Here is a 25181-nt window from a genome sequence, read left to right as displayed (position 1 = left end):
ATGAATTTCAAAATTTCTGGCATCAAAACAAACTTATCTTCAAAACATTTTATTGACTTATTTGATAGAGAAAGTCTCCCTTCTACTGGTTCACTCTCCAAATGCTACAACAGCAGGGGCCATCTCTCTGGGTGCACTTTAGCAGAAAGTTGGAATCAGGGGTGAGGCTGCAACTGGCTAGGCATCCGATTGTCCCAAGCAACGTCATAACCCTGTGTACTCCACATGTGCACCCCACCTTGTCTCTTAATCCCCTTTGCCTTTCCCATGGCCTTTGGGAGGTCCTGGCATGCAGGAGTTTCACAATTGGGCAGCGTTGACGTTGAGATGGGACAGTCCCACAGCGGTTGTTTCCCAGACTGAGATGGATTTATGACAAGGAAGTGTTTGAAAAGGAAAGAAACTGTAGAAGGAAAAACCATGTCAGCATTTTCAAGATTGGAGTCAACAGCCAGTGGGCAGGGATGGAGGCAGCGTGGAAGGGAAGGAATGAGTCGCTGGGCACAGGTGCGTCAGATCCTCCTAACATGAATGGACCCAGCCAGGAACGGGGGACGGTGCGCGAGGCAGGTCTGTGCCTGAGCTGCATTTTGCCTGTTTCACGTATGTCTCAACCTGCATGCTTTCTGTCAGGTTACCGCGGCCGATCAAAAACAGATTCCCTTTGCTTCAGTTCCACTGTAGCTGGCATTTTCTTTTTAAATTTCAAATACACAGACCTGAAAAGATTAACTTCAGATGAAAGTTCTGCATTCTGATAAGGCTTACACAGGTGATCTAAGCACTTACGGAGAAAGCCCATAACCCAGGCCAAGGTCACGAGCTCTACAACACTCGGGCGAGGAGAACATCTACCGTTCATTTCATGGCTTGTGGCTGGAGCCCGTGAAAAATTACCTTCCCGGAGCTGATGTTGAATGTGGTGGGTGAAGCAACTATTTCTAATGCTCACATCACAGAGGGCCAGGGCCAGCTGCTCCGCTTCCCATCCAGCTGCCTGCTAATGTGCCTGGGTCCCTGCACCACCCAGGAAAGCTGGATGGAGCTCCGGGCTCCTGGGATCAGCCCAGCCCATGGCTGGTTGCAGCCATTTGGGAAATGAGCCAGAGGATGGAAAATCTCTTGCCCCCTTTTCTAGCATGCCTTTTAAATAAAGAAAATTTTAAGTTACCTTCTGAATTCATAACCACTGAAAAGTAAATATTCTTTTGCTGTTAAACCCTCCCATTTCCTTCTGAATTTCCACTTGGAGAGTGTTTCTCTCCACAGGCCTCCCTGTCGTCTCCTGTGGGCTCCGTCTTGAGGTTACTCCTCAAGAGATGAACACTCAGCAAGCCAGCCAGCGGGAGGCCCGCAGTCCTTGATTAATGGACCTGCCAACTCACTGAGCTGGTATCATCCCCCCCACACACACAGGCTCAGCCCCCCCACGTCACTCTTTACCCTAATTGTCCCAGCACTTCCATTTTGTGAGCTTTGTGTATTTTCCACACGGGCCTAGGATTTCATTTTGTGTTCTGTTAATAAGAAAGTTACATCAAAGTGGATGATCGAATCACGTAATGCGGCAGAACTGATTTCTTTTGTTCCAACGATGTGCTTCCTATAATAGGCGTCCTTTTCCCCCCTATTTTTCGCCCCTGTCAGCTAAGCGACTCCCTGACCATTTAATCAATTTATAGATCCATATAAACAAGATTGTGCTTTCCTGGCTCCTGCTAGGGGATAACACCTTGCAACAATGGAGCTGTTTAAAAAATCAAATGTGAGAATGCTTTGTTTGGCTGGCAGATGGAAGGCACGGTGAAAGTCAAGGTTATGCCACTGCAGAGCTCATTCTGCATTTGTGCTGTTCAGGTGTTGGCCAGGCTCCATTTCAGCTGAAGAACTGGAACCTTGGATGGGCACTGAGCAGGATTAGGATCTCATCCAAGCTTCTGGATGGAAAATATTCTTTTTGAAAAATTTACTTGGGCGTGCAGGAGGAAGGAGAAAAGAAGAGGGCAGGATTCGAGAGAGGAGCGGAAAAGGGGGTTCGGGAGAAAAGAGGGAGAGAAGAAAGAAAGGGATAGTGGGAGAGACAGACCTGTTGGCGGTTCACTCTTTAAAGAGCAGGGCTGACCCAGGCTGAAGCCCAGAGCTGAGGACCCGATCCGGGCCTCCCAGGTCAGTGGAATTCAGCTGTGAGAGCCGTTGCCTGCCGCCTTCCAGGGTCTGCATCAGTCAGGAGCCCCGCCCCACCCTATGATAGGGGATATGGGGCACTTTACCCAGCATCCCCACCACCTGCTTTGAGAATATTTTTGAAAGAGTATAGAAACATAGGACAGAATGAATTCAAGATTAAGACTAGTGATCTCAAAATTACAAAACAATGAATTATCCCTTAAAAAAAAAATGTAGCCCAGGGCCCAGTCAGCTTAGCTGCTGAAGTTCTCGCCTAGCAACTGCTAGGATCCCATATGAGTGCCGGCTCATGTCCTGGCTGCTCCAATTTCCCATCCAGCCCTGCTTGTGACCTGGAAAAGCAGTAGAGAAGCATCAAAGCCTTGGGACCCTGCACCCGTGTGGGAGATCCAGAAGAAGCTCTTGGCTCCTGGTTTCAGATAGGCTCAGCTCCAGCCGTTGTGGCCACTTGGGGAGTGAACCAGCTGATGGAGATCTTCCTTTCTGTCTCTCCTCCTGTCTGTAAATCTGATTTTCCAATGAAAATAAATATGAAAAGAATGAAGCCCACAGTGTAAATAAAGAAAAAGCTTCTATGAGCACCAAATATCATGCTAGAAGGGATATATGAAAGCATAAGCCTTGGGCCCAGCACGGGTAGCCTAGTGGCTAAAGTCTTCGCCTTGCATGTGCCAGGATCCCACAGGGCACTGGTTTTAATCCCAGTGGCCCTGCTTCCCATCCAGCTCCCTACTTGTGGCCTGGGAAAGTAGTCAAGAACGACCCAAAGCCTGGGACCCTGCACCCATGTGGGAGACCCAGAAGAGGCTCCTGGCTCCTGGCTTTGGATCAGCTCAGCTCCAGCCATTGCGGCCACTTGGGAAGTAAATCAGCAGATGGAGGATCTTCCTCTCTGTCTCTCCTCCTCTCTGTATATCTGACTTTGCAATAAAAATAAAATAAATCTTTAAAAACAAAACAAAAGGCGTAGCCTCAAAAGAACAATAATATAGAGCATGGGAACATAAATACACAATTCCCATAGCCATGGCAGTCCAAGAGGTAGAAGAGGAGGAAGGGGACATGAACCTCCAGCCACAGCGCGCGATGGAGGGCGGGCCCAGCAGGGGCTGTGGCAGCCAGGCCAGGCCCACACTCCAGGAGGCCGAGCAACAGACACCCCAGGTTACAGCAGCCTTCACGTACACCGAGCCGATACACCAGAACACAGGCTGGGTGATTCACCCAGAAAAGGAATTTCTTCCTCACAGTTCTGCAGGCGGGCAAGTCCAAGATAGAAGCACCGTCTGGAGGGAGCTGCCTCGCTGCATCCTAACACGAGGGAGGTAGGAGGTCACCTGTGAGGGCCAGCGCTGCAGTGCCGCAAGCAAAGTCACTGCCTGCAACCCGTAAGGGCACTAGTTCAAGTCCCAGTTGCTCTACTTCCAGGATCTCATATAGGTGCCAGTTTGTATCCCAGCTGTCCCAACTTCCCTTCCAGCTCCCTGCTTGTGGCCTGAGAAGGCAGTGGCAGGCCAAAGCCTTCAGACCCTGCAACTGTGTGGGAGACCTAGCGGAAGCTCCTGGCTCCTATCTTCAGATCAGCTCAGCTCTGGCCATCATGGCCACTTCTCTCTGTGAATCTGACTTACCAATAAAAATTAATTAATTAATTAATTAAGAGAGAAAGAAAGAAAAGAAAGAAAAAGAAGCGAAACCACTCCCCAAGTTTCCAGTGGCAATGAGACCATTTGGTCTGCGTTAAGACCCTCACCCAGCTGGATCCAATCTGAGAAAACCCGTGAGCCCGTATCTCCAAGGTGTAGCTTGCTAATACACAGGTTAAATTCAAGCAAACTGAGCTGAGACCAACACGTATAATGAAACGTACACAATCTCTAGAGTTGACCGCTCCCCACTTTGGCATTTTGTCCTACGAGTTTGCCTCTAATTATCCTTCAGCGGGACACTGCATGCTCGTCGGAGCATCAGAAAGTAAACTAGCCAAAGCCACTCTAATTCTGCACACCTGCCTACCACCGAGTGCAGTAGCTGTGGGATTAACTCAGCTTTTTCACCTGCTGCCGCATTAACAAGAGGAACATCCTAAGTTACATATGTATTAGGCATCCCCTACAGATATTTTTAGAATCCTACTCATTACACTTGGATGGGTGCCCTTTGATTCCCTTCTGGGCAAGTCTGAGAGATTCTGTGACTCAACCTCTGTTCCTCTTTGTTTCAGTTTACTGTTTCAGAGCGTGAGTCAGGTCTGGGAGCACAACTCCAGACTGCCCTGGCCAATTCACACATGAATCACAGTTTTTCATCTCCCTTCTCCAGCCCTTGAAAATTCCTTCCCCAAACTCCATCACGTAATGTTCCTGGGAAGCGAGCAGAAAGAAAGGATTGACCCACATCCTCAATGCTACCCAGAAATTCAAGACCATGTAATTCTGCTAGCCAGTAAAGGATTACTGGCCAGCACAGCGGCTGGCTTTCTGGTCTTCCTGGCAGCATTCTGGCTGGGTGACTAACCTGGCCAAAGTCCCCCCACCAGGCTAGCCTCTGTTGAGTTGATGTTATTATGCTTGGAAAACTTTTTGTAGTCTTGCACATGGGAGCTTCCAGCATTATTTGAAGTATTATTTGGACTCATATGGAAGTAGGCCAAGCCTCCTGCCCCTTTCTTTCAGAAGGAAAACATTTTTGGTCTTGGAAACTTGGATGTGTGGAAAAAGTCCACCCCACTCTTCACTCTCACCTCCACCCCTACCCCCAGCACACACTCCCACTCCCAGAACAATTAGCTCTGCAACTCTGCTTAGGTGGCAAAGCTTACCTTACCTCTCAGTGGCCCCCGTGGCTCCCGCTCAACCCGGGCCTCCAGGTTGAACTCCAAGGTGTCCGGAAGAACCTGTCGGCACCTCCCCCTTATATCCGGACCCACAAGGATAGAGTCCTAGCTAGCTCTTGTAGATTCCCAGAGAGACACCTGCGCCTTGAGTGAGCCGCACAGCTGATTTACGTTTTAAAGGGCGGAGGTCAGGGTTTGCCTATGCCTGTTAAGTGTCCCCAGTAGACCCTTTTTGGAGGGGTGGGGGTGTTCCTAGGCCGAGAAACACACTTTTCCCTTAAGCTTCCCCCATAGAGAATCCAACCACTTGCAAGGGACAATTCTCTGGCCAGAGCAAGGCCTGGGAGGAGAGTGGGAGTGAGGGTGAAGTACAACTCATTTACTTTCAGGTCATTAGCAATCTGTCCCCAGTCCATGACGCCATGTTCCTGAGCACCCTGTGTTATTGAACAAACTCCCCAGAACTTGGGGACATGTCATTTGTACACCAAATCACACCAAATCCAAGAACCAACGTGGAGTCCAGGCATGATTAGCCTAGCAGCTAAAGTCCTTGCCTTGCACGTGCCGGGATCCCATATGGGCGCTGGTTCGTGTCCCAGAGGACCCACTTCCCATCCAGCTCTCTGCTTGTGGCCTGGGAAAGCAGCCAAGGATGGCCCAAGGTCTTGGTACCCTGCACCTACATGGGAGACCCAGAAGAGGCTCTTGACTCCTGGCTTCAGATTGGCACAGTTTTGGCCGTTGCGGCCACTTGGGGAGTGAGCATCAGACAGAAGATCTTTCTCTCTGTCTCTCCTCCTCTTTGCATATCTGCCTTTCCAATAAAAATAAATAAATCTAAAAAGAAAGAAAGAAAGAGCCAACATGTAAGAGAGTGAAGGCTTTCACATAAAAAGGTTTCTCTGTGAAATAGAACCTCATGGTGAAGGCACCATTGAAATGGGTTGTGAGAAAGATGTGGGAAGACCAAAGGGGCTCCTGGTTTGAGAGGCTCAGAATTCCCAGTAGGCAGGCTGGAGTTGTGGTGAAGGGAGTTAAGCCACAGCTGTGATGCGGGCATCCCGTATCAGAGCACAGGTCATGTCTGTGATGCTACCACTTCCAATCCAGCTCTCTGCTGATGCGACTGGGAAAAGCAGTGGGGAGGTGGCCCCTGCAACCCACATGGGAGACTTGGATGAGTTTCATACTCCAGGCTTTGGCCTGGCCCAGCCCCGGCTCTTGTGGTCATTCGGGAGTAAATCAGTAGATGGGAGATCCCTTCTGTTCATCTCTCCTTCTGGATCACTCTGCCTTTGAAGTAAATCTTAAAAAAAAAAAAAAAAAAAAAAGCCTGAAGAGAGAGAGAGAGAGAGAGAGAGAGAGAGAGAGACACACACACACACACACGCGCGCGCGCGCGGCTGTTACTATAGCAACCGTAACACAGGGCTTGGGTCGTACCTCCTACCCCCGGAATGTCAGTGACAGACCTCCAGGGAGCCTGCAGCCAGCAATGTCACTGAGTTCTTCACACGGAGGTGCTGTCACACATGGCCAGGTTTCTGAAATAAATCCCCGAGGTAGGAATGCTTGTCTAAATACTTTAATTTAAGTGCATTGTAATATGAAAGCCAGCGTGTAGACAAAATGTTCATGTTGGCTAAGAAAACAGATTAAAATATTCCAGGTTAGCTGAACACATTTTGATAATGACAATTTCAAAGCTCCTTTTTTTTTTTTTTTGGTGAAAACATTTATGTAGTTTACGAAAATAACTTGCTGTTCCTTTTCTACCCAAACACAGGAAATGTGGAGACCTGTTAACAGGGCAGAGGAAACTGAACACCCACAACTGGAAGCCCCATCTTTTTGCTGCAGTTACAGGACCATCAAGCTGGGCCCGTCCTCACGCACACAAAGCCGGCAGGAGAATGTCACCTGCAAATTCAAGTGGCCTCCCCGCCACACTCCGAGCTATCTCAGCGACATGAAGATACTGCCAATCTCCCCCGCAAATTCATTTTTCCTTCCAGGACCCTTGTTGGGGCTCTCTAAGCATCTCACGTCTAAGCACTGACATTTGAAAGAATGAGCATATTTGCATATTTTCATGCAGAAAGGTCCCTTGTAGATTAGGATCTCCCAGGGAGGTGCTACATTTAGTAGTGCATCTGAGATGCTTGCCAAAGCAGAAGCTTCTCCGGGCTTGGATCCTAGAGCGGTGCAGCCAATATGAGATTGGGGAGGGTTAAAGGAAAAAAAATCTCCCTCAGCTACCAGGTTCCTTCATTTACAATGTTTCCCAATGAAATGATGTATGAAGATTTTTTGATCGCTGCATTATTTTTTTCACAGTCTCTACTTATGTGAGAAACACTTAGAAAAAGAGAGCGAGAGGGAGACGGCATGCCCATCAACTGGTCACCTCCCACAGCCACAGTGGGCACGTGTGAAGTCATGAGAGCCTGGAATTCCCCCCAGATCTTCCACACGGGTGGTTGGGACCGAAGTACTTGAATTCATCACCTGCTGCCACCGCAGGTGCACACCAGCAGGAAGCTGGGGCTGAGTGGGGACATGAACCCAGGCACTCAGTGTGGGACATGAGCATCATGACGCTGGACGCAGCATTATTTTTAACAGCATAAGACTGGAAACAACACTTCCTGCACAAGCAGCTGGGAAGGCAGCAGATGACGACCCAGGGGCTTCTGGGAGACCGGGATGGAGGTCCTGGCTTCTGCCTGGTGCAGATCTGGCTCTTGTGGCCATTTGGGGAGTGAACCTACAGATGGAAGATGTTTTTTTTTCTCTCTCTCCCTTTCAAATACATGAGTAATTCTTATAAAGTAAAATGCCACTGCCAATGATTATGAGACCCCCTGTGCTGTTTGATGTCAAGTGCCATCAGTGAGATCCATCTGTGTCTCACACTGGTATTCCCAGTTGCTTGGCCCCACTCGGGGAAGCCCAGCTCAGTGGAAGTGAACGGTGACAGCTAGCCGCAGCTGCGGGCCCTCAAAGCCCCCTTCAGTGTCTCCCACGGCTCCTGTCACTGGGTTTGGGGTAGGCAATGCGCAGTAGGATCCCCAGCCCCTGCGTTTCCTGCTGCTGCTGCTGGAATCCCACCACTCAGCCCTATGTTCTGTTTTTCATCACTGGCTCCCCCAAACATCATAAAAAAAAAGTCCTCTACATAAATATTCATGAATTCAATCTGTCCCTTTCCACTTTTTGCTTTTTTTTTTCTTTGAATCCTAACAACCACATGATGTCATCCAAGCCACTTCAGGGAATTGCAATGCCGTCATCAACTGCGGGGATTTCACCTTTCTTGTAGTACTTCACAGAGTCACCGCCACCAGTCCTGTTGTCAGGGTATCAGAATCAATCGAAAGCCATCCCTGCAGCCGGGAAGCAGCCGGGAAGCAGCCGAAAAGCAGCGCTGGGCAGGCTGTCCCTTCCCCTCAGGACCCCTTGCCCAGAAAGCCATTTCCACTGTATCAGAGAATCGTGTGGAGTCTATGCAAGGTAAGGGCGACCACGTCCCTTACCCAGCTTGCCCGCAGAAGGTGACGCAGGCAGGCTCCAGCCCAGGTCAGAGCAGCCCTAGTCCCCATTCTGCCCACCTGTGCAGCCCCGCTCCTTCCTGCTGAAATGCTTGTTGTTCTTGAAATGTGGCACTCATACTTTGGGGAAAGGGACCCACTCATACCCTAGCTTCTCGCGGTGTCAGCTCCGTCTTTTGCACTGCCTAGGAACTTTCAGGTGGACGATAGTTTTATTCTTAGAAACACTACCAGTCAGGGAGAGGCAGGATTCCCAAGCCGGGGCATGAACGCTTGATTGCAAAGCCCCTGGTGGAACTGACTAGCGTCTCCGTCAGAGGGCGCTGCTGCACGACTCCCGAGCGAGCGCCACAGGTGCACCGCTCCCCGCGCAGCCTCACTCCTTTTTCTCAGGCACCTCCACCGACAGGATCTGCTCTCCGGACTCTGGGCTGGGGCTCATGCGGATGTGCACGGACGGTTCCTCTGGCCGGGCAGCCTCCTCTTCACCTCCCTCGGGCTTCTCTGCTGGTTCTGGAGGTGCCGGCTGGTCGGGGGCGGCCTCCGAGGGAGCCTCGGGCTGGTCCGGTGCGGCCGAGCCTGCCTCTTCCGCAGCAGCGTCCTGCGAGCTCTTAGCCTGGAATCCGGTAAAGAAGCCTTGTAAAGCGTGGACTGCCAAGGGGTCTGGGACACCTCCCACTTCTCACTTTCTCACACCCCCAAAAGGGTAAAATGTAGTGTATTGGAGTTATTTAGGGGAAACTGATCCATGGTGGGGCTGGACTAGGTGAGGGAAGACTCCTTAAGTGTGCTGAAGTCATAGGGATGCTGAAGGTAGAGGACAGAGAGGCAGAGCCACGATGAGGCACCTGCTGCTCCTTCCATCTCAGTGTTCCTGAGTGGTCCACTGCACCTGCTTCCGTCTCCTTTGTCCACCCACTTCCGGAGCAGGACGCTCACATAGTGACCACAGTGGGACTTCCTGAAGGAAGCAGAAAGCTCTGAGTGGAACCACAAGAATTGTCGGAAGGCTAGTAAAGTGCTTTGCCATGTTCAAAATACTTTTCCAGAAGCACATCCAAGCTCCCCCTGCTGGGTTTCTATAACCCCCAGGGGCAGCTGTGAGTAATCCGGGTCTCGAAAAAGTTTGGGGCAGGGGTCTTGCCAGGGATCTTGAGGCCAGCAGGTGACAGAGCTGGAGTTTGGACCCACGTCCCTGGACTTCTCATGAAAAGGTCCCTGTGCTTTGAGATCCTGCCCTGGTGGGTCAGACTGGCAGGGGAGCGGCCCTTCCTTAAAACGCATACACACATTGAGTGTGGAGCTCAAAACCACCTACGTGCCAAGCTGATCCCAAGGAGCAAAAAAGCCATTCCAGTGCCAGTCTTTCTCCGTGCTGTCAGAGTTCATGTCCACTCAGCCCCTCACAGCAGCTGACACTCCAGACCCCACCTTGGCAGGCCAGGAGCCAGGCACTCAGAGTTTGGGGCTGTATCTGGGGAATGTCTTGTCACCTGCTCATCAGACTGTCACTATCAGATGCCCCCGGGATGGGCTTCCAGGACTCTGATGCCAGCAGGGATGGTGGCTGTGATCCTTGGGCTCCCAGTGCCCCCTCCTCCAGGAAGCCCTCCATGAGCTCCTGCCCCACCCCAGCACCCCCACTTCCTCGCAGCCTCCCCACAAGAAAAGCAGTGCACAGACGTGACAAGTGCAGTTAATCTCAGGCTTTCCTGCAGATTGATGGGGCTGGGGTGGTCGGCACGTGCCCGTCTGGGGTTTTGCTTGATGCCAACCACAATGCTAACCATGAGATCAGCACTGTCCATCAGGAAGGACCGTCCCCGTCCCTCCCCACTCCCCGGCCTCCACTCCTGCACCAGGACGCTCTGCTCTCACTGTAGGACCACAGGTGGGCTCAGGTGCAACCCCAGCCTCTCCAGAGCACTGCAGCTCCCCATCCCCCTGGCCATGTGGAAGGGTCAGGAGTTGACCCAGTCCTGTCCTGCGAGTGACAGTGAGTCCTGAGACTTTGGTTAGAATGACGGGGAAAGGGTTTCTGCTGGAGTTGCTACTTCAGGAACCTAGACATCTCGGAGACTTCCTGGAAGTAGAGCCATTGTCTATGCAAGCAGAGACAGCAGAATGAGTAAAGCAGTCCTTTTGGCCTCTTTTGGGGTTTTGGACACATCCTCACCTAAAGTTTTCAATTATTTGACCTGTATGTATTTTCCATTTGAACTTGTCCTCTGTTACTTGTTAGCAAAGGACCCCTGACTAGGCGGGGCCCTCTTTTGGGATCCCCTAGCTGTTTCCCTGGCGTGCACCTGCAGTGCCCCCTGGGCAGGTGGGCTCCCAGCTCCAGTACCTGCTCCAGCAGTTGCTGCTGTCTGGCAGCCGCCTCCAGCGCGGCTAGCTCCTTGAGGCGGGCTCGGAGGTGGGCGAGCTTGCCACCCTTCCCACCCTTGCCCATCTTTCCTGCTGCAGCCAGGGCGGCGTTGAAGAGCTTGGGGGTGCCCGCCCGGGGCGGCAGAATGAGCACGCTCTTCTCCTCCTTGGGCTTGGTGTTTTTCCTCAGCATGCGCCTGCAAGAGAGCAGAACCTGCTGGGGAGGTGGAGCCAGGGAGGCGGGAAAGGCAGGGTGGGGATTCAGGCTGGCTGGGCAGTGAAGGTGTCTTCTGGGTACTCCCAGGACTCCATGGTCTACACACGGCATCTCACCAAATGGTTAGCCCAGCTGGAACAAGAGTCTTACTGTCCACATCTTTTAGATGGAAGACCCTGTTTCAGAGAGGCAGTGCACCCTGCCTGGGCTCACACAGTTGGGAGATGCTGAATGATGCTGCAATACATGGAAATTGAGGTAGCACGTGCAATTAAAGTAAAACCCCCCAAATCCTTCCCATTCCACTTCCCTGCCATGCACCTGCTCTGGCCATCACTGCTGCCAACACTGAATATGGACATGTGTAGGAGACCAGTGCACATCCAAGAAGTCCAGAGAGGGTGAGCAACCTTCCCAAGGCCTCACAGCTAGGAGTGGTGAGCAAGCATTCAAACTCACATCCCTGCCCCTGCATGCTGAGTGATTAGAGAGCAAAGCACCATCACTGTCCTCCTGGATGCAGATAATAGTGTGAGATGGGAAGGGTTGGGATCATTGGACCCCTGACAGCAAGGGAAACCGAGGCTCCAAGAGTGCATGCGTGTGTGAGAGAGAGAGATGGCCAATGTCACCAAGAAGTGACAGACGCAGGGTGCTAGTCAGTTTCTCTCAATTGGGATGGCATTTTCCTTGCAATGGCCTCAGCCTTTTACCCAGAATCTCCCACACTCCAAATACGGGAGAAGTGACTTGGCCCCAGAACAAACGAGGTCTGCCTGCAATCTCTTGGGCTTAGACTACTAATTGGTAAATGCATTCATCAGGGCGCCAGCAAGACTTGTTTGTTTAGAAATGAGGCCATTAGAGGCTGCTCTACTAATCGGAGACAATGGGTTTCTCTTGTGTGGATGGCGATTTCCCAGCCTAACATTTGCATTTCTGGCTGGGGCTCCTCCAGGAGAACAAGACAGTGATCATTCATCAGAGGTGCCTTCAGTGGGTGGTGCGACAGCGAGGCACTATCACCTGGGTTACTCGAGTCCATAATTCATCACATGGCAGTCCACAGGAGACACAGGGAGATGCTAACATGACACACAAGAACTGTCTCTAGGATCCTGGCTGATGGCTCAGGGCTGCACCTGCTTTGAGCTGACCTCTAGGGAGCATTTCTCCACTAAGAAGATCTGCCTCTCTTTGATCTGCATAGGTCATCATTCCCTGGATGAAAGCGGCTGACCAGAGTCCTGTGCGGCCCCTCCCTAACAATGGCCAAGGCAGAGACCTGCACATGTCCCCTCTTTGCAGTCTCGAGTCCCCTGAAACTAACAGAGAATCCTGCCTATTGCACACAGCATCTCGGATGCCCCAAGACCCTATGGGTATCGGTCAGCATCTCTCCTTTGACAGGCAAAGTTCAAACAGGATCCCTTGCCTCCCCTGAGCATCCCCTGTGCAGAGACCACACCCTCCACACTCAGAGTTCGTGGTACAGTCCCTGCTCCAGGCCCTGTGTGTTTTTCCGCTCCTCCCTCTGGCTGCCATGCACTGTACCCAGACCCTCTGTGGCACTGGGCACTGTCAGGGGGTAAGGGGACTGTAGGAAACACCTCCCCATGCCCTTCTTTGTTCTTTTTGCATATGGGTCAGAAGACAGAAGACAGGGAGTACAGAGCCAGTTTTCAGACACAAACAGGTACTATCGCATGCCATCAGCTCTCTGCAAATGCACAACCTACAAATAATGGATCCAAGGCAAGTGCAGGTATAGGTTCTGGTGAGCTTCCTGCTGCAACATTCACAGGCACACGGGCACATAGCTGTGTCCTGTGCATTTCTGTTTACACACATCTGATTCAGCACACATTTTTGGTTCATCAACAGTGCATGCATGGCTACCAACGCTGTTGCTAAACCCAGTAGACCCAGCATGCCCATGTCCCATGTCAGGCACATCACAGCCCTCGTGTGTATGGGAACCTGAGGCAGCATGCTGTGTGGGGCCATCTGAAATATCACAGCCACCAGCAGCAAGTGCACAAGCAAAGCACCTGCAAGGCAGCTTGCTGTTCAACCGTATGCATTGGGGGAGTTGAAGAGGGACAGCAGAGCCACCTTACTGGGCCCAAGCTGTGAAGTTGCACTTGAGCAGTTTGAATTTTCCACTACTCCGGGAATGCCTGCACGTGGCCTCAAAAGCCCACAAGGAGTTACTTCGCTTCCCCTGCAGCTTCCCGTTGACATGCCCAAGGAAAGCAGCAGAGGGTGTGGCTCAAGCACTTGGGCTCTCGCACCCAGGTGGGAGACCTAGAAGCTCCTGGCTTCAGCCTGCTCATCCCTGGCCACTTGTGGCCATTTTGACTAATTCATTCTCTCTCTCTGCCTGCTTCTAACACTTTGCCCTTCAAATAAATAAAATGAACCTTTTCTTTAAAAGTCCATGAGTATGGATGTGGGGTTACAGGTGCGGTTTCAGAGGGGAACTTGTGAATCCTGAGGTTCCATCTACTTCCCTGCTCCTCATGCGCACCTTACTGTGGGGACAATTCAGGAGGCTGGCCTTTGGCAGACCCAATGAGCTCCCTGAGAACAGCCAGGGTAAATGAGTCACGGGGCCCTTCCATTCCTGGGGGGGACCGCAGAATATGGGGTGTGTGATGCTCGAACATCAGCTCCACAAACTTCACCTTGAAGCTACTAAAGGGATCCTGTGCAACCCTACATGGCATCATGTCTTTCCTCTGCAAGAAACCCTACAAGGATGCCATCTCCCCCAAGGTCAAGGCCAAAACCACTCCAGGCCCAGCCCTGTCCCTTCTTCTGGACTTCTCTGAGCCCACCCCAAGCCACGCCAACAGTTTTCTTGCTGTTCTGCAGGGCAAGCAACAAGTCTGCTCCTCCTTGGGTTTTTGTACACCACATGCCATTCCCTGTGCTAGAACACCCTTCCAGGCAGGGTGTTTGCTCCTTCATGCCACAGGGGGCTCAGAGCAGCTTCCCCTCGCCAGCTCATCTGCCACAGCCATCTCCATGCTGTTTGCTTGCTGGGATCCCTAAACAGTCCATCCTTCCACTGTGGGTCTCCCCTCTCCCTGGCTACAAGGTCAGCTCTGTTGATCCCGGCTGTGTGTCAGGGCTCAAAGCTAGTTCTCGATTGGTGCCGCGTTCCTGGCCTTCCCAACAGCCACCTTCCATGCGATTCACTATCGTTTCACAGATAAAGTGGGAAGTAAGAGCAAGAATCAAAGGCAAAGGCGCAAAAAGCAGACTTGTGAATGAAACAGGCTTTTATGCAGCCAAAAAGCTATGGGAGAACATGATCAATGCAGAGCAGCAGGCCTTTGTAGCACATGCAGAGAGCCCCGTTCACCAGGCCCCACAGGGAAGTCTCCTGCGCTGTCATTTCACAGGAGGGGGCTATCACCCTGACTGTCTCAGAAAAGACTGAAAACAGAAACTTTGAGAACTTCTCCCAGGTCACCCAGCTGATGCTGCCTCCCACGGGAGGGATGTGAGCTGCCATTAGCCTCCCGAGCCTCTGGTGGGTTTTCTGCCATGCTGGGCTTGAGTTGAAACCGGCTTTTAGGAATGTGAAAGCAAAACCAGCTTCTATTAGAAAAGAAAGTCCCAGGGCCAATGCTGTGACTCAACAGGCTAATCCTCCACCTTCAAGCACCAGCATCCCATATGAGCAACAGTTCATGTCTCAGCTGTTCCACTTCCCATCTGGCTCCCTGCTTATGGCCTAGGAAGACAGCAGAGGGTGGCTCAAGGCCTTGGGACCCTGCACTTATGTGGGAGACAGAGAAGAAACTCCAGGCTCCTGGCCTTGTATCAGCTCAACTCCAGCCATTGTAGCCACTTAGTGAGTGAACCAACGGATGAAGCACTGTCTCTACTTCTCTGTGTAAGATCTGCTTTGCTAATTTAAAACAACAACTTCTTTTTAAAATAAATCCTGTCTCACAATAATGCAAAATACAAGTGCACAGGGTTGCTCACAGCATGCACCACTGTCTGTGACTGCAAAATGCCAGAAGTTCTCTAAATGCCCGTTCACAGGGATGCTTGGGGACCAGGAAGCTGTCTGCAGGCCAAGAGACACATTTTAAGAATCTGCTGTCATGTGCCAGATATCAAAGTGCAAAAACTGATCTATCATGTGTTCCTTCTTATGTGAGAAAGAAGGAAAATTACAGAACATTCCCAGGGCTTTTTGGCTTTGTGGAACAAAACCAGAGGAAGACATGAGATTGGTCACCCACAGAGTGGGCAGCAGTGTGGGCAGGGAAGAGTGGGGCTATTTCTCTGAGTGTGCCATGCTAGCCAGCTTGCATCTTGGAAACATGTTAGTTTCACACATGGGACCCCCTAAAAACAGCAAAGGTCAGGGCCAGAGGCAGGAGCTAAGACAGACTGCAGAGTGAATGACACACCTCCCTGTGTTGCGAATTAAAAGTTCACAGTCACACAGGGAGAACACAGGGAATGAAGCCGAATGCCTATGAACGTGAGACCCAGCCATGTGTGTTCACACTCAAGACAAGAGCTGCCTCAGACACTCATCTCTGCTGGGCACAGGGGTACGGCTAGTGACTCCAAACCTGCTTCGTCCTGTGGGACTGGAGACGGAAGGAAACACAATGAAGGTAGGGGAGCCGGATGGCTTGGCTTCAGAGAGGGTATTTTCAAATGTGGGAGGGAAAAATCTTGAGCTGATTGGATTGGCTTTTTAAACTGCTGGACTGCTGGACAGACACAGGCAGGAAAGTGGAGGTGACAGAGCTACGTGTCTGAGCAGGTATGTATCACACCATCTTGCTTTGACACATGCAGCGTGTTTCTCAGCTTTGTGGCAATGGATGCACTTAAAACTCAGATCTTGGTTCCTAAAACCCTTTCCCCCACTGGTGTCCACCCCAGAGTCGCAGGTGCAGGAGGGGGCTGGGTGGGAGACTTTGGGGTCACTGGCTGAGGTGGTTCTCACAGGAGAGTCTGAAAAGCTGGTGCTGAGCCCAGCCCCACCCACTTCCTGTTGCACCACGTGTTCCTTCCTCCATCAGGCTCCCTACTGCCCTGTGCAGGCCACCGGGGCTGCCTCATCATGGCCTGGAACCTGTGAGACACTGCGAATTAAGCAAGCTTCTCTCTTACAAAGCTGGTAAGAACCAAGCCTCCTCCAAGGGAAGCGGCCAGTGTCGGGGACAGGCCTGGAAGACAGGATGATCCGAAACACCCTGAGGCTTTGCTGCTGCCTGTGAGAGTGAACAGGTGCTGACTACGGCAGGGATACAACAGGCACTCCTAGGCACTCAGGCCACTGGCCAAACAGGAAGACACAAAACGGTGTCAGTCATCATGGTTACAGGACAGGCACGATCTGCATCACAGCCACATGGACACAAACCACAACATGACCGAACAAACGCTGGGAAGGAGAGAAAGCACTTTCCCACTGTGGAATGCTGGCTAGGTAACGAGCTAGGAAATTTCTGTTCTGCTAACGTCATCCCATCACAGTGTAGGTGGGCACCATCAGGGGCTGCTTGAAGTGGAGGGTGAGAGCTCCATGGGAACAAGACACCTGAACCCCTACAGAGGGCCACAGGGTTGCCTCTCTAACTGCCATTAAAAAGGGAAACTGTGGCTCAAGCACACAGAAGCCTAGGCCAGGGGCAGGCCAAGCGAACAGCGGCCCCTCTGCCACCTCAGTGGGAGGGATGGATGTGGCTCATAAGCCATCCTAGCTTAAACTGCTGAATCTGAAGGTCATCTCGAGACAACATCAGACACACCAAACCAAGGAACATTCTAGAAAATCACTGGCCTCAGCACTTCAAAGGAGCCCAACTTGTTAAAGATACCAAAGGGTTGCAAAAGAGTCTAGAATAGAAGAATGCCAAATACAGGCCTAGACCTGGCCCAGAAACAGGAAGAAAACCTACCAAAGGTACGACAAGGACAATCAGTGAGATGTGGGTAGGGATTGCAGTCGGGCCGCACCACTCTCCTGCCTCCAACAAAGGTGCTGTGGTTCATGAGTGGTGGCGCTGTTCACGCCAATTTTTTTCTTCTTTCCCCCCCTCCAAATAGAACATACATACCTGGCCTTCTTTCGGAGTAACTTCTGAGACTCAGGATAATGCACCAAGATCTCATTTAAGTCCTTCTTATCCAGGATGAAGAGGTTGGTGAACCCATGAGCCACCACGTTGGCCGTGCGCCGATTCCCACCCCCGACAGCCAGCAAGCTGAGACAGAGACACAGCAGGGTGAGACCCGGGCACGCAGGCTGCACCCTGTGCAGCTTCACACCTCCGTGCACTCACCCTGCCCACAGCCCTGGCACCAGGGGCCAGCGCTGCACCCAGGCAGAGTCACATCCCAGAGTCCACCCGCCCACTGGCCCAGGGCTCTGCGTTTGTCCCTCATCTGACCTGATTTCTCCAAACACAGATCCAGCTTTGAGCGTCACCAGAACAGACTTCCCATCTGGACCGCCCAGCACCTGCACTTGCCCCGCCTGGATGATGTACATCTCACGGCCAATCTCCCCCTGAAACACAGAAGGGCATGCGGGAGGAGAGATGCAACAAGGACTGGGGCAGCACCTGTTGGGCCCACAGGGAGAAGGCCAGCCCAAGTACAGTCCTGCTGCTGTCCTGGTGTGCAGTGTGGGGCCATGACTCCCTCTGAGGCCCTAGACTTTCATCACTGGACACGGGAGAGTGCCCAGCCCCCTGCCTGGCTGACACAGTGCAGTGCGGGAGCAGTGAGGGAGTTGTGGGGCCACAGAACAAGATGCCAGCAAGCCAGGGAAGTGCAGGTATTCTGCAAATTCCCAACTGCAACCATGGGTGGAGTCCAGCAAATGGAACAGGGGTTCAACCGTAACTACCATTGGTGCCAGCCTTTTAGCAAGACTGTGGTAGGCACTTGCTATCAAAATAGGAATAGTGACATCAACAACAGGGTCCAGCATTACATTTTCCTGTGACATAGTTGTACCTCATAAGGTTACCTCAACAGCTTCTGGCACAGCACTACTCTGCCCAGGGTCTCAAAGCCAGAACAGGCAGATCCGGGATTTTTTTTTTTTTTTTGAGAGACAGATTTTACAGAGAGAGGAGAAATGGAGATAGAAAGATAGAAGGTCTCCCATCCACTGGTTCAATCCCCAAATGGCCAGAGCTGAGCTCATCTGAAGCCAGGAGCCAGGAGCTTCTTCTGGGTCTCTCAAGTATGTGCAGGGTCCCCAAGGGCTTGGGCCACTCTCTGTGGCTTTCCCCAGCCATAAACAGAAAGCTGGATCAGAAAGGGAGCAGCCGGGCCCGGCGGCGTGGCCTAGTGGCTAAAGTCCTCGCCCTGAACACGCCGGGATCCCATATAGATGCCAGTTCTAATCCCGGCAGCTCCACTTCCCATCCAGCTCCCTGCTTGTGGCCTGGGAAAGCAGTCGAGGACGGCCCAAGGCTTTGGGACCCTGTACTCGCATGGGAGACCTGGAAGAGGTTCCAGGTTCCCGGCATCGGACTGGCGCGCACCGGCCCGTCGCGACTCACTTGGGGAGTGATTCATCAGATGGAAGATCTTCCTCTCTGTCTCTCCTCCTCTGTATATCCGGCTTTCCAATAATAATAAAATCTTTAAAAAAAAAAAAAAAAACAGAAATGGAGCAGCCAAGACTTGAACTGGAGCCCCTATGGGATGCTGGCATCACAAGGTGGAGGATTAGCTTGCTGTGCCACCGAGCTGTTCCCTAGATTTGAACCCAGCCTGACTCTGGGGTTCATGGTTGTTGCTGGCTGAAACAGGTATTGAAATTCTAAGCCCCTAAAACCTCCCAACATGACCTTGTGGTAAAAGGTTCTTTCAAACATAATTGTCTAAATGAAGATGAGGTCATATTGAGGTGGGGTAGGTCCCAAATCCAACAGGATTGGTGTCCTAACAAGAAGAGAAGTTTGCTGGTGCCAGTGTTGTAATGTAGTGCGTTAAGCTGCCACCTGAAACACTGGCATCTTTTTTGAGACCCAGCTGCTCTATTTGTGATCCAGCTCCCTGCTAATGTATCTGAGAAGGCAGCAGAAGATGCCCTAAGTTCTTAGGCCCATGCTGTCCCTGTGCAAGGCCCGGATGGAGTTTCTGCCCTCAGAATTCAGTCTGGCCTCACCCTGGCTGCTGCAGTCATCTGAAGAATAAATCAGCAGATGTAAGATCTATCTCCCTCCCTCCCACTATCCCTCCCTCTTATCCACCTATCCATCCATTTCCCTCCTCCTATCTTTCTCCTTCCTTCCTCCCTCCTAACCTTCCTTCCTCCCTCTCTCCCTTACTTCTTCTCCCTCTGCCTTGCAAATGAAAACAAAGGAAGATGTTAATGGCTGACACAATGAGAAGACAGTTACCTCCAAGCCAGGACAGAGGCCGCTCAATTGTGATACAATTGTACTGTACCACAGCAGCCCTAGCAAATTAATGCAAGGGACTCAATCCCAAATTAAACCAGATAGACAGGAGGATGGGAGGATGGGAGAACGGGGGAGGGAGGGGGTGGGGGCGGGTGGGTGGGTTGGTGGGGAGATAGCTGAGTGGGTGGATGAGCGGGGTGACTGAGTGGATGGATAGATGGGTAGATGGATAGGTAGGTGGGTGGGTGAGTGGACAGGTGGTTGTGTGGGTGTGTGGGTGTGTGCACGGGTAGAAGGATGGATGTATGAGTGAATGGGTGGGCAGCTTCCGACCCTGTCAGTGCAGGGAAGGCCATGTGAGGTGCAAGCTCATCACTTGCCTTCTCTGTGAGGTGGGGCGCCCGACCCCCAGCTCTGGCTCCACACAGCCAGGTAAAGCTCAAGCACATCTGTGGCCACTGCAGCTGGTTCTAAATAGCCTGGAAGCTCTCTGGCAAGCCACCAGTGCACAGAGCTGGAGCTACCCTTCTTGCCAGCCCGGGGCCCACAAACCTCACAGGGTCCCCAGAGAGTAGTGGACAGCACACGGTAGCAGCCATGCCAGCTCACCTTCTTGCACACGTAGTCATTAGGCAGGTAGACAACAGAGCGGAGCCTCTTCAGCATGTCGAAGATCATCTGCCGGTCACAGCCCTGCCCAAGGCCAGCAGGAGAAAGGAGCCCCCATGAGAGGAAGGCTAGGACCGACCCCCCCCAAGAACTGGGGGCTGTGGACAAGTACACAGGTGGGTGTACCTGGAAGAGCGCCACCTTGCTGACAATGCTGTAGTTCACATCAATGGCCAGGTCCAGCCGCATCTTGTCCGGGAGCTGTACCATCAGCTCTGACTCATCTGCCAACCAGACCTGGCAAGGGTCAGAGGCAAAGCCAGGGCCCCCCCCCCCCGACACACACACACGGCGGGCACTGGCCCCAGGACTTACCCAGCATGCCTTGCGAGTGCCAGGTGTACTCATACCAGGTCTTGACGCGCCTCTGCACGGACCTGGGGATCTTATAGAAGTTCATGTACTTGACCGTGCTGTCCATGCAGCTGCGGTAGTAGGTCTGCCCTGCTGTAGCAGCCCCCACCACGTCTCTCATCTGGGGGAGGGAAGGGGACAGACACGGGGCCACCGGTCATAGTGGGGCTCTCTGCAGTTGTTGGGGACTTGGCACTCTGCACAGAACTCCTCTCCCCCGCTCAGCCCACAGGGCCTAGCATTCCAGCTCCCAACTTCCACCTCCCATGCTCCCTTCCAGGGTTAGTCTAAAGGGACCCGCATGGAAGGGGGCACTGCTGTGGCAGTGGTGGCCAGGCACCCCAGCGACCTGTCCAATCATCACGGAGAAGGCGAAGACGCCCGTGAAGTAGTTGAGCAGCTGGAAGACAATCTCAAAGAGGGTCTGTGGGTCGGGCAGCCCACCGATGGTGATGAGGGTCTTCACGGCAAAGTAGTAGCAGCGGATGTAGCTGAAGAGAGGAGAGAGACAGTGGCCAGGGGCATCAGGGTCACAACTTGCAACCAGCCCCCCAGGTAGCCTCCAACAGCCAATGCACTTTCAACAGCCAATGCACTTCCCAGCCTGTGCACAAGAAACAACAGCCTGCCAAGGGCCGGGCCCTTTCTGCAAACCTTTCTGGGTGAGTCATGTTCTGTCCCCATCCTTCAGGGACAGGTGACCTACCCAAATGCAAACATGAGAACCAAGGAGTGCTGGCAGGAGCAGCAACCAGGGTACCCTGATTTCCAGCTAACATTCTCCCTCAGTGTCCCCAACATCCCTTCCATTTCCACACTCTTGTTCTTCCTCAAAACTGTCCCTGTCCTTCCAGTTGGTTCAAATGAAACTGGGGCAGCAGCGAGGTTAAAGAGACTTTGGGCACCACCCCCTTCTGGGACCCGCTTCTGCACCCATTTTCCAGAAAGTGAAACTGAGTCCAATGGGGAAAGGGAGTACTTAAGGTCAATGGTTGGTAAGTTGTAGGTCTGGGCCCAGAGCCCAGGGCCCTGTGCATATCTCTGAGTCATGGTCCATCATCAGGAGCTTCCCCCCATCCTCCCACAGCTGCGGGAAGTAAGGGAGGTGAGGGAGAGGAAGACAGTCCCACTGGGCAGTAAAAGGCAGAGAGGACAGAGCCTAGAGCCACGGTCTCAGTGTGTCCCCCATATTCACGGACTGCAAGTTCATACACAACTTAGTGTAATAAGTTGGGAGGGGGCGGGACCTCGGGGCAGTCCTGTAGGCTGCAAGGGGAGAATGAGGCCATCACGAGATGGCTGGAGGCAGGAAGGACCGCCCCTTCCTGCCCTGCCACCTCCCCCCATGTGAGCACCCAGGGTTCCTCCACCATGAGGTCAAGGCATCATCTTGGTCACCCCTCCAAGTGCCCCCAACAGCCAAGGTTGAGCTAGACCAAAGCAAGAAATCCGGAACTCAGTCTGGGTCTCCCACACAGGTAGCAGGGACTCCAGCACTTAAGTCACCAGCTGTTGTCTCCCAGGGCATGCCTAAGTAGGGATCTGGATCAGAAGCTAGGGGGCCGGACACAAACCAGGATCTGTGAAAGTAGGGGTGGACACGCCAAATGGCCACTGAACCAGTCCATACCAAATGCCCTTCCCTAAACTTCTCCTTCAAATCCACTTTCCACAGGCCTTTTGAAGGGCACTTGTAAACTAAAACCCCAAACTAGTCTAATGCTATATCACAGAGCAGCAAGAGTCCTCCCACACCTGAGCCTGCCTGCAGGTCGAGTCCTCCCAGCCTTCAAAAGGCAAGCTCAGGAGGACCTGGATCCCAAGAGGCCCTGGCTGGCTTCATGTGTCACTTGGGATCTCCACACTGGAAGTCTCAGGACAGATCTGGATCCAGCCCATCATACCTGTTCTGGCCACCAGAGGGCGCACAGAGTCGGCTTCAGCATTTGGGAGCCAGGACCTTGGCTGCAGGTCCCTGGACCACCAACAGGAGAGCTGGCCCTGGCATTCAGATGTGAAATGATGCAGGCAGAGCAAACACTAGGCTGGCCCCCAAACTTTACTTTGGAAACTCCGGGGACAAGAAGAAGAAATAGCAAATTTGGAAGCAATAAGTTCACTCAATTTTCTCTAAATCTCAATCTTTCCCATCCTGATCAACCCTGTAATCATTATTTTTTTTAAATATTTAAATTTAAAAAAAAGAAACTTCCAGGGGAAGCGACCATGTCAACATCCATCTCCCACATGCCCTCTGGACCTCACACTGGCACTTGGATGGCACTTGTGTGGCCGTCCACACCGGCTGCTCCTCCTCTGAGCCCTGGGACTTGTGATGTGTGCAGCCTGGGGAGTTCCCTCTGCTGCCCCCTCTGTGGTGTGGGGATGATGATGGACCCTTTGGATTGTTTTGAAAGGGGTTGGTACTTAGCAAGTGTATTACAAGGTCGGCGGCCGATATTATCATGGCCATTGTCATTACCACTGTTTTTGCATGTCCTGTAAGGGGCAGCAGCTCTCTCCAGGCTGACACGCAGTGTCACCTTTGCAGCTCCTGGCTGTCCAGCTGCATCTGGGAGCTGTGCTAGGAAATGGCTTCTTTCCTGTCCCCAGCCACACCTGTGGGGCAGAGGAGCGGATGTACACGGGGGGGGGGGTGTTAACAGAGACCTCGGATGTCTACAGGGGCAGAAACCTGGTGCGGTAGTTAAGACGCCTCTTAGGATGTTGGGATGCCCAGAGCCCCCACATCAGAGGGCCTGGCTCAAGTCCCTGCTCTGCTGCCAGTTCCCATTTCCTGCTAATGTGCACCCTAGGAGACAGCGGGTGATGGATGGATCAAGGACTTGAGCTCCTGCAAGCTACATGGGGACCTGGAATGTCCTCTCCCTCTTTCTCTCTCCCTCTTTCTGTTTCTCTGTCTTTCAAATAGAATGAAATATTAAATAAAATTTGTTTAAGATTTATTTTTATTTTTCATTGGAAAGTCAGATATACAGAGAGGAAGAGAAACAGAGAGGGAGATCTTCTGCCCGATGATTCATTCCCTAAGCAGCCACAATGGCCAAAACTGTGCCAATCTGAAGCCAGGAGTCAAGAGCCTCTTCTGAGTCTTCCAAGCAGGTGCAGGGTCCCAAGGCTTTGGCTCATCCTGAACTGATTTCAGGCAACAAGCAGAGAGCTGGATGGGAAGTGGGTCCACCGGGACATGAACCAGCGCCCATATGGGATACCGGCACGTGCAAGGCAAGGACGTTAGCCACTAGGCTACTGCACCAGATCCTAAATAAAAATTTTAAGGTTCACAGAAAATGGAATTACACAAAGTCTATTTTGGTACAAAATAGGTTTAAGGGCCCAGCGTGGTGGCCTAGCGGCTAAAGTCCTCGCCTTGAACATGCCAGGATCTCATATGGACACCTGTTCTAATCCCGACTTCTCCACTTCCCATGCAGCTCCATGCTTGTGGCCTGGGAAGCAGCCAAGGATGGCCCAAAGCCTTGGGACCCTGCAATCACATGAGAGACCTGGAGGAAGTTTTTGGCTCCTGGCTTCGGGTCAATGCAGCACTGACTGTTGCGGTCACTTGGGGAATGAACCATCAGATGGAAGATCTTCCTCTCTGTCTCTTCTCTTTGTAGATCTGACTTTACAATAAAAATAAATAAATCTTTTTAAAAAGTAGTTTTGAAATCCACGTATAGAGGGAGCTTCAAAAAATTTCATGAAAAAGCATATTGTGAAAAAACTAAGCACAGATTAAAAAATTCTTGCCCCCCAACCAACTCATCTGTGTATTCCATTTGCCCACGGGCCTCTGGGGAAACACCCCTTTTTTGCCAACCCTGTAAAATCCTGGGGTGTTGCAGTGTCTTTGTAGCAGGTCCCTATCTCATAGTAGGTGCTCAGGAAACTTAACTCTGTAAGAAATGAACACTTGACCTTGAGTCTTAGTGCGTAGTGACACACATGTACGGGTCTTCAGGAGCGAGCAGACCCCCACAGCGCTGCTGTCACAAAACTCAGGCACATCACCCAGGCATGGGCTGAGAGGGAGAAGGGCTCACCTGTTCCCCACGCCGTCATAAACCCAGTGAGTAGAGCCAATGCCCTGGTAGTCAGACGCCCAGTAGTAAAGGCAAGAGTTCAAGTGCAGGCTGTAGAGCAGGTAGGCTGTGGTCCTGATGACCCTACAGATGAGGAGATCAGGAAGGCAGCGTAGAAGGGGCGGTGGGGACAGTTGGTTCAGGGTTAGGACGGCAGGGAATCAGCCAGTCCTTAACCTGGCTCACCTCAGCGCGCCCTCTAGTGGGGGGTACCTGATCTGCAGTTTTCCAGAAAAAACCTGGGGAGCAAAGGGGCCAGAGGGGAGACATATCTGTGGACAGGGGCAGGAGGGGACAGGTGACTGAAGAGAGGGGACAATGAGGCCGCTCATGGGATACATGGAGTCCCCAAGTGTGGCCTGGCCAGTCTTGCATGCCGCTGCTCGGACATTCATGAAATGCCTACTGCGTCGTTGGAACTGTCCCCATTCCATGAGAGCAAAGGGTGATTCAAGGTTCCAGTGCTGGGACCCAAGTGAG

The 25181-nt window shown here is 52.2% G+C and overlaps 1 protein-coding gene across 1 annotated transcript in view; it reads right to left on the bottom strand.

The window, feature by feature from the left end:
- Nucleotides 1–8475: 8475 nt before the first annotated feature.
- Nucleotides 8476–25181, bottom strand: part of CNGB1 (cyclic nucleotide gated channel subunit beta 1) — a gene marked incomplete at its 5' end in the record, with an annotated part of 50454 nt that continues 33748 nt past the window's right edge. Inside the window, 9 exons of the mRNA XM_058674841.1 lie at nucleotides 8476–9193; nucleotides 10925–11141; nucleotides 17266–17412; nucleotides 17599–17717; nucleotides 20182–20265; nucleotides 20368–20465; nucleotides 20557–20716; nucleotides 20945–21086; nucleotides 24663–24785. Coding sequence (XP_058530824.1) covers nucleotides 8954–9193; nucleotides 10925–11141; nucleotides 17266–17412; nucleotides 17599–17717; nucleotides 20182–20265; nucleotides 20368–20465; nucleotides 20557–20716; nucleotides 20945–21086; nucleotides 24663–24785 — 1330 coding nt within the window. The remainder of the gene's footprint in view (nucleotides 9194–10924; nucleotides 11142–17265; nucleotides 17413–17598; nucleotides 17718–20181; nucleotides 20266–20367; nucleotides 20466–20556; nucleotides 20717–20944; nucleotides 21087–24662; nucleotides 24786–25181) is intronic.

Source organism: Ochotona princeps, chromosome 16 (genome assembly GCF_030435755.1).
Source record: "Ochotona princeps isolate mOchPri1 chromosome 16, mOchPri1.hap1, whole genome shotgun sequence".
Lineage (NCBI taxonomy): Eukaryota > Metazoa > Chordata > Mammalia > Lagomorpha > Ochotonidae > Ochotona > Ochotona princeps.
This window is presented reverse-complemented; position numbering and strand designations above follow the sequence as displayed.